At 41.8% G+C, this 8,820-nt stretch overlaps 2 protein-coding genes across 4 annotated transcripts in view; one reads left to right on the forward strand and one right to left on the reverse strand.

Annotated features, from left to right (window-relative positions):
* PRKCZ (protein kinase C zeta) overlaps positions 1 to 4,722 on the forward strand; it is a 40,945-nt gene extending 36,223 nt beyond the window's left edge. For all 3 annotated transcript variants that reach the window (XM_005427640.2, XM_031062486.1, XM_031062485.1), the window contains 2 exons: positions 1,229 to 1,344; positions 2,141 to 4,722. In XM_005427640.2, coding sequence (XP_005427697.1) covers positions 1,229 to 1,344; positions 2,141 to 2,228 — 204 coding nt within the window. In that variant the 3' untranslated portion in view covers positions 2,229 to 4,722. The remainder of the gene's footprint in view (positions 1 to 1,228; positions 1,345 to 2,140) is intronic.
* A 641-nt stretch (positions 4,723 to 5,363) lies between these two features.
* Positions 5,364 to 7,930, reverse strand: FAAP20 (FA core complex associated protein 20). The gene is made up of 3 exons (XM_031062495.1): positions 7,682 to 7,930; positions 6,417 to 7,042; positions 5,364 to 5,860 (listed from the first exon to the last, which is right to left on the reverse strand). Exons 1-3 carry the CDS (start codon positions 7,928 to 7,930, stop codon positions 5,788 to 5,790), a joined length of 948 nt encoding a protein of 315 aa, XP_030918355.1. The 3' UTR covers positions 5,364 to 5,787.
* Positions 7,931 to 8,820: the final 890 nt, after the last annotated feature.

Here is an 8,820-nt window from a genome sequence, read left to right on the forward strand (position 1 = left end):
ATTTTTCCTGGTGTTAGTCATCCCAAGTGTGTGGCACAGCCCAGAACACTTGAGATTGCTCACTCTGCTCTAGGATGGCTCAGCAGCATCCAGGGCAGATCTTTTCTGGATTGTTTTGGGATTTTCAGTCTATTCTTATCTCAGTGCCTGTTTCATGGTGTTTAACCATTATATGCTGGAGTAAGAACTACAAAGCCACAGCTCCTCTTTGCAGTGAGGGATTTTCTAGAGCTGTTTTATCATTCATTTTCTCAAGTTAAAGGTTGCAGGTTCTCTCTGTGGCTGATTTAAGAGAGCATTTATGCTCTACTGAGTATAACAAAGGAGGAAGTTTGATGTTTACCCCTTGTGCAATAATGCCTGGATGTGAGTGTGTGGTAACAGCTCACAGGGACAGTCCTGCCACCTTGCTTCAGTTTTTAAATATTCATTTTGCTGATTCCTTCACGTTGCCATTCTTGTTTGGGAGGAGCTGATTATTCCTTCCTCATGAGTTTGATTTCATGGTGCTTTCCCAGACCTATCATTGATGGGATGTTGATCTATTAATGCACCACCCTGTGACAGTTTCACAATTTCCTCTTATCTCCATCAGTACTTCCTGTGCTCTTGTCTGAAACCTGAAATCCAAGATTTTTCTGGGATTTATTCCCTGTTTTGTTTGCTCTGTACCAAGCATCATGAGAGATCCTGGCCTTAAAATCAGGTTTTTATCTGATGTTGGTAATACAAGTGATCATTTTGGTCAGTGGTCACTGCTACTCACTCTCACCAGTTACCTGTCCTGAGTTAGATCATGGAGATTTGTAGCCTAGACAGTTTTTTACCTGAATATAAATGTCAGAATTAGAGTGCTGGTGTCTGTGCTCCTATGAATTGGGCTATGTGACAGATTGCACAGAGATGAGGAAGAAAAGTAGGTCCATTTCTCAGGAACAAAAGTAAATATATTGTGCTAGCTGCTGTATTGCAACACTATGGGAATTTATCAATCCTGAATCTAATCTACCAATTTAGAGAAAACCTAAAAGGCTGAATTATTTGTGGCTTTTTATTTTAAAATGCACAGCAGTAACTATTGCTGTCTGTTGCCTGGCTTGTAGGGTATACTACTTTATATTTTGTTGTTCCTTTCCAATAGCATTGACAGCAGTTGGATTTGAGTTTCCTGAGGGATGCTGTAACTCTTGCACTCTGTAATTTTGTCCTTTTCCCCACATTTGGGTAGCTGGAGAAGAAGCAGATGACGCCCCCGTTCCAGCCGCAGATCACGGACGATTACGGCTTGGACAACTTCGACACGCAGTTCACCAGCGAGCCCGTGCAGCTCACCCCAGATGATGAGTATGTGCTGCCCTGCCCCAGGCCAGCTGCACAGCTGGAATTCATTCACAGATTAGCTGAAAATCACTAAGAGGCTGTGTGTGTGTTGGTGTGGTTAGGTTTTCCTTTTCACAAAGGGGGTGGGACTGCTGGGGTGCATTCCTTGAGCTTTATTTGCAGCATCAGCCTCAAGTAGTGTGGTAGATGGCAAAAGCTCATGTACAGCCAGCAGCAGCCAAAGATTTCTTTCACAGAACGACCAGGTTGGAAGAGACCTTAAAGGTTATAGAGTCCAACCCAGCCCCAACCCCTCAACTCAACCCTGGCACCCAGTGCCACATCCAGGCTTTGTTAAACACACCCAGGGATGGGGACTCCAGCACCTCCCTGGGCAGCCATGCCAGAGCTTTATCACCCTTCTGTAAAAAACTTCTTCCCAATATCCAACCTATATTTCCCTTGGTGCAGCTTGAGGCTTTGTTACAGAGCATCTTAAACACTTTTTAGCCAGTAGCATATTGCTAAAGCTTACAGACAGTTGTTTTAGCCAATTACTTAAAGTACACATACACCTGCTCCACATATTTGTTTGTCTTCTTTCTATTAACAGTACACAATACACCATTATTAAGCTTAAAACCTTTTACTGTCTTCCTTCTAAAAATCTTCTTACCTTTACTATTTCCCACAACTATGTACTTGCCATTAGAACTTAGTCATGTTACAGTAAATTGGAAATTCTTTGTATCTTGCATTATATGATGGAAGACTGCCCAGTGTTCTGATAAACTAAACACTGCTCTCATTTGTTTTTCAGAGATATAATAAAGCGAATAGATCAGTCAGAATTTGAAGGATTTGAATATATTAATCCATTGTTGCTGTCAACAGAAGAAACAGTATGAAGGAATGACCTCGTTGGGGACAGTGTGAATGACATTAATTTATCCTTAACTACAGTATATGCATGCGAGGCTGGGACTGGTCACTTTGGATGGAGACCAATGATCTAAAAACAAATTTGCTGCTGAAAATCAAAGAAGAGAATTATGATTTTGGTGGGTGTCCTCTGCCACTTAGTGATTCTTAAGTTCTGGGCACTGACACAACTGGCTTCATTAATGAAGGAATTTGCATTTTGTGCCTGTTTCATGAAGGATTGAAACGTTCATTGCATCCCTGCAAAAGGAGATCATGAGAAACTTTGAGATCCACACACTTTCTACAAACATGTGATGCAATGAGCTCCCAGTTGAAGAGTATTACAGTGTAACATCCTGAAGAATAAAATATATTACAGTGGTGTTGAAGCTTATTTTTGATGCCTTTTTTCACAAGTGGTACCTGTCTAAACATCTCAGATATATTTAAAAGGAGTTGTGTTTTATTAGCAATCAAAACATAAATTTGGGTACAAGATTTAAGTGCCTAAATGGATAAACTGCATTGAAGGATTATTGCATATTTGGGACGTTCTTACACCTGGTAAGTTCTGCTTGTTAATATTAAGTAAAATTCCATCTGAAACATACAGTTCACAGCTGCAGCCTGATGTTTAGTTGCATTTTTACAGAATTTGGAATGCAGAGTGACTCAGTGAGATTAATTCCAAATTAGAATTTACGGTATCAATTACAGAATCTGTTGTCTTAAACTCCAAATTTACCAAAACGTAGAGATTGAAGAAAACTAAATTTGCACACAAAGGATTTCTAAACATACTTAAGCAGTGCCTACACCTACAATGATATTGTGTTGTATATTAGATTTTTGAAAAGTATTTTTATCAACAATACAAATATTCAGATGTAGAGCAAAAGCATAGTAAAGCATAGCCTTAAAGTAGTAAATCTAGAATAACCATAAGATAAAATCCACTTTCCTGATAAAGCACACCTCCTGCTTATGATAAACTGTCTGCTTACAGTTGCTCAGTGTGCATTAATAACTAATTAATCATTCTGCAGCAGAGAATGGGATCTTTCAGCGAAATGATTTGCATCAAAGCAGTACAATTCTTTTAATGGCAGAAAAACAAATATCTAAGAAATTGGAAGAGGCAAAAGACAACTGTGGGATCCCTTCTGGTGGGAGCTGGGGGTGCCAGGGGAGCCAGGGGCAGGGGAGGGCTCAGCTCTGCTGCCTCAGGCTGGGCTGCTGGGGGGAGGGAAAACAAAAACCCTGTGCTGGCCTCTCACCTGATTGGGTGTAAAACACAGGAGAAATTGTGACACTTTCACTTTCTTTACATTAACCTATGGTTTTCTCAGGGTACAGCATTGCATTAGGTGCTGAACATGACATCTTTGGGATTCACATCCAAGTCATGAGGTGCTAGGACCAGACTGCCAAAACATTGTTTGAAATAGTCAATTAATCATTGATTAACAATCTAGGTTTTGTATCCCCTCCTTAGCCACAATTATGCAGACCTGTGGTTGTTTAGTTCTATGAATCCCATTCAGGTTTCAGTTGTGGGTTTCTCTGTTGGACTGTAGCTTTTCATATTCAGCAAAATGTGTTTTAATCAACACTAAATAATTTAACTAGTAAAAAGTACTTGCCTCAAATGCCTGGACTTTAGATACTTTATTATCTACTAAAGGCAACATTACCTTTTAAATGTAATCTGACATTTTTTTATTGCTCCTTTTCCCCTTTTCCCTCTTATTTTATTTCCCCTGAATAATTTCCTGTTCAGTGTTTTGAACTCCCCTGGTACTAAAGCTAATCAGTAGTGATCAGAGTGACTGCAGGCAGCTCATGAAAGGAACTGTGACAGGTTAAGCTGTCCTTTGACATGCCAGGGCATGGAACTTGAAACTGGAAATATTAGAAGTGTGGGTTGGGGTTTTTTTTAACCTTTTTTTCCAGGTTTCAGAACATTTTGGGAGGGAGGGAAGGAAGAATAGAAAGACACATTTTGCTAATCAAACATTGTAAAGACTATTTGATTTTTATTTAAGAATTTACAGGCATTTACAATGTTGCTGTGTTGCCAAATAGTTTGCTGGGTACAAGTTTGGTTGCTCATGTGCAAGTGTTTGAATAATGTTCTGTTCATGATGAAGGGGAAATTTTTTATATAAAGTACTTGTTTTATAAATAAAAGAAAATGAAGGATGTAATTAAATGTGTGGTTTGGAAAAAAAATCCTAATATATTACAAATGGATCTGGTAATGATATATAGTTGTCTTATTTGAAATAGTAAATGAAAATTCTAGCTAATTTAATGATTGTAAAACAGTAAATATGTTCTTGTAGTTTTGTATAATTAATTAGTTGGGATCTTTGCTGACCAGTTTTAATTGTGCAGAAGATGGTATACTAATCCATAACAGCTGAGATCATTTATATTCTTGCACATCTATTAAAGACTTTAATGAAAAAGTTAATAGACTGTTATTATTTATCAGTGAAATGGGCTGTGTCTGACCTCTGAAACAGACCCCACTGTGAACTGAATCTCTAGGAGCCTGCTGTATTTTTATACTGTACCCTGTGTTTATTCTGGATCTGGATCCCAGCTCAGCTGCAGGTTTTGAGGTCCGGGGCACAGGGAAATCAACCAGAGCAGCTCAGTGATCTCATCCCTTGGTTTGTGGTTACTGAGCTGTCACTAAATGTCATTTATTGTCACTCCCAGGCTTAGCAAGTGTTCCCCTGCTCCTCTTGAGACGTGACCAAAGAGCAGCTGAGCCCCTCCCAGCCCCAGCAGGTTCTGGGCAGTTCTGCTCTGTGTGCAGCTGTACCAAAATCAGCTCCTTGGCTGTGTTAAATCTCACTTTGCAGCTCAGCATTGTGACACTGCAGCCTAATTAGCCCAGTCATGTTAATCACCTGTTAACACTGATACTGACTTAGAAACCTGCACTGTAAGGGTTTGAATTTAGCTGGGCTCCTTCAGAAACATAAAAACCCCACATCCTTTATTTGGTCTGGGCTGTGTTTTCTCTTAAACAGCTACACTCCCAGGATCAATTGTACAATTATCCTTTCTTGCTTAGGTATTAAAACAACAAAAATGCCAAATTCAGATTACTTTTTAACTGAGTTTATTTTCATAGATTATCTGTTTAGAAAAAAAAAAGTAATACACTAAGTAACAGTTGTCTTTGCTCAGCTGCTTTCTTCTGTCCTGAGAGATTCAGAACTCTGGTGCATCAGACAAAGCTCGAGGGATTTCCAGTAGTGCATTTCTTCAGGAGTACCAAGCCTCATTTCCCTGGGGGTCTCTGGGACATCCCAGAGCACCATTTTCAGAACTAGAATTACTTTATGTGCATTTGAGAGGCTTTAAAAGAAGACAAACCCAAAACCAAAAAGGCAGGTGGCACTTATCCTTCTGTTGAGTTACTGGTTTAAGTCAGAGACAAGGATGTGCTTCCTTGACACATTTTTCCTTTTCCTTTGAGAAGGCTTCATCCTTGGCCTGGTTCCTGTGCTCTCCACTCCTCTGGGTTTACCACATGACATCATCTGCACTTTCAGACAAGCACCTGGCAAGGTGCCCATCGATGTCCAGCTGGGAGAGTCTGCAAACACAAACAGTCACATCCTTCTACTGCCTGTTCTTTACTCCCTCCCACAAGTGTTTGGTACCTTAGTGGGGCAGTCAGTCCTGTGCCCAAATCCTCTACCAAAAACCCCCACCCTTGCTGTTACTGCTGCTCAAACTGGAGCTGAGTAGCACAGACCTGATGCATTTTAAGCTTTTCTGTCTAAGTCTCTTGACAAAAGGACCAAAATTGTCTAAATATTAATGTAGCCACTCCTTGTCTCCCTGTTCAGCCTCCCAACAACAGGGAAAGTGGCCCCCAACAGAGCCTGCAGGGTTAGAGGACCTGTGGAAAAGCACATTTTCAGTAACTCTGACAGATAAGGTAATATGAAATTGTGTTAACATTTCTTACTGTAGAGCAGATACTCAATTTGTAAATGGGATTAAAGTATGTAATTCTGACAGCTAAAAAGGACCTTACAGTAGAAGTTTTGTCTGCTTTTGTTATTCTGTATATAAAGGATGCATCCAGAACCTGCTGTGGGTCATTTATGGGAAAGTCATGAAAAAAAACCAAAACACAAACTTACCTTCCACTAAACTGCATCAGACACATGGGACAACTGTCAAGAGCTGAACGTGCTTCACTCTGGTTTTCCATTTTCTCCTCATGGCTCTCGGCCCCAGGAGTGCTCCCGAGCCCAGGCTTCTCCACAGGCACCCCCGTGGCCTCCCCTGCTGGAAGCTCCCCCTGGTGTGTTTGGATTTGAGGTTTTTCCTCACCCTTTTCTCTCCTGTCTGCCCTGCTGTTCTGTACAGTCCCTGTGAGCTGCTGCTGAGGGCCCAGAGCTTCTGCAGGGCTTTGTACCAACACCGAGGGCTGTGCTGAGCTGCTGTGCCCAGGGACTTGACATGGCTTGGGACTCACATCCAGCTCTGAAACACCTCTTGTGTCTGCTCCAGATGCAGGTTTGGCTTCATCTCTACTGGTTCCCCTACAGGTTTTCTCAGCTATGGATGATAAACTCTTCAGTTTATCTGCTTGGCCCTGTTCTTTATGTAATTCATTGCTCTGGCTCTGTGTTGGCTGCTGGGAGCTCAGATCCGTGGGGTTCAGACATTTTTCTTGGTGAAAAGATGGGAATGATACCCACTGAAAGTCTTTAGTTCCAACTGTAAAGACTTCCTGGTGTTCTGGACTCTTTTCCTGTTGTTTCTACAACACACACACAGAGAATGTCTTAAGCAAATGGAGCTCAATCAATACCTAAACCCAGGCTTTGAGAACACATTGCAAATACTGAGAAAGCTGAACTACAGGAAAGAAAAGAACATTTTATTTATGTCCCTCCTCCAGGAGCTGATGGGATATGGGTCTTTCCTCAGCATTTCTAAATGGATACAATGGGTACTCATGTTCCAGAGAGACTAAGGATGAAAACAACAACCTGCTGCTGTTCAGGGGAGGAAAAAGTACTTTATAAAGACTGATTTTTATGCTGGGATCTTGCCTAATGCCACAGGGTGGGTTCTGTGTAATTAACCCCTCCATTACAGCTTGCCTTTTCCAGTTTCGTTCCTTAGGGAGATGCTGGTGTTTATGGCAATCAGCATCCTTACACAGGCTCCCTCTTCCCAGCAAAATGCTGAAAAGAATTTGCTGTACTGCAAAAAAAGCCTCTTGTAGCTGTCCTTATATTCCCTGCCACACCATGCCCAGCCACAGCACTGCACACAGAGATTAAAGAGCTGAAACCCCACATCCCTAAAAGCTATTTCATGTTGTTTCCCATTAAGCAGGCTGTCGCTATTGGAAGCAGGAACAAAGTGCAAAAACAAGGATACAGCACGCTACCTTTTCCAAGAACTCTGGAAAGCTGGGCACTGTGTCCCAGTTTGTGCACTCTGAATCTTGACTGATGTCTTTCAGTAGCAGAAGCCAGGTTTTTTCACACTCATTTAATTCTTCCTTTTCAAACCAGGAACATCTGTCAGTCGATGCCCTGTAAAGACACAGTCCAATAGTCTGAAGGTGGGAGAGAACAAAGAAAATACTCTTGACACTGATACCAGTTTGCCTCTTTTTACTGGAACACAAAGACATCATTGAGCCTGCAAACTATTTTTTGCAGCTTTATATGACTTATGTAATTTGTGCAGCTAGCAAAAATTTAATGTCTAAATGCTTTCCTTTCTGCTTGTAACAAATGAGCAGTAGGTATCTATCACTGTCTCCACTTCCAAGCGAAGCAGTTAAGTGCAGCCACTGTTTTATCTTCTCAAATACCAAACTTAACACCTGCTGAGCACAGAAACCATGGAAGTGTTTGCACTGAGGGTGGCAATTGCATCAGTTCCCATGTATGTCTGGTCATTCCCACATTGCCATTTGAAATTACTGATTATCCTCCCAAACAACTTGATTTAATTGATTCTAGGAACTACAAGCACTAAAAGGTAATGTTGTACAAAGACAATTCCAAGGGAAGGATGGATTGTTTATGTCACAATGGTATTTCCAGCATTCTTCCTGATGCGTTTTCTTGGGTCGCTGTCCAAGAATGAAGCTGTACAGGGAAGAAATTGGAAACAACACACTTTTAAAGAGCAGAGTGATCAACCTCTCCCAGCCCATGGGGGGACACGGCTGAGCCCCGGGCTCGAACACAAACCGAGCCACTCACTGCCTTCCGTCCTCCCGAACTCTGGGGCTGGGAAAAACAGAAAATATTTCTGCGCTCCTGTGAGTCGTATTCTGGAAGAAAGAAAACTGAATTTTCACACATTAACTTTTCTCAGGCCCTGTCCTCGCCAGTGCTGTTCTGTGCGGAGGAACCTGCGGGAGGCGTGTGGCACGCTGCGCTCTATCCGGCAGCTTTATCTCTATTTTTTAAGGGCGCTACGGGCGGTGTTTGATGAAATAACCTTTAACAGACACAGATCTGACCGCGAAACGCCGCGAGTCGCCGGGGCGGTGCACCCTGGCCTGCGGAG

The sequence above is a fragment of the Geospiza fortis genome, unplaced genomic scaffold (genome assembly GCF_000277835.1).
Source record: "Geospiza fortis unplaced genomic scaffold, GeoFor_1.0 scaffold37, whole genome shotgun sequence".
NCBI lineage: Eukaryota > Metazoa > Chordata > Aves > Passeriformes > Thraupidae > Geospiza > Geospiza fortis.

Coding starts and splice junctions, on each gene's coding strand:
- FAAP20 (XM_031062495.1), bottom strand. CDS start 7,930: ATGTCTTTGTGTTCCAGTAAAAAGAGGCAAACTGGTATCAGTGTCAAG. Junction 7,043..7,681: donor TTCCAGAGTTCTTGGAAAAG/GTAGCGTGCTGT, acceptor TGTGTGTTGTAG/AAACAACAGGAAAAGAGTCC. Junction 5,861..6,416: donor CTGATGCAGTTTAGTGGAAG/GTAAGTTTGTGT, acceptor TTGTGTTTGCAG/ACTCTCCCAGCTGGACATCG.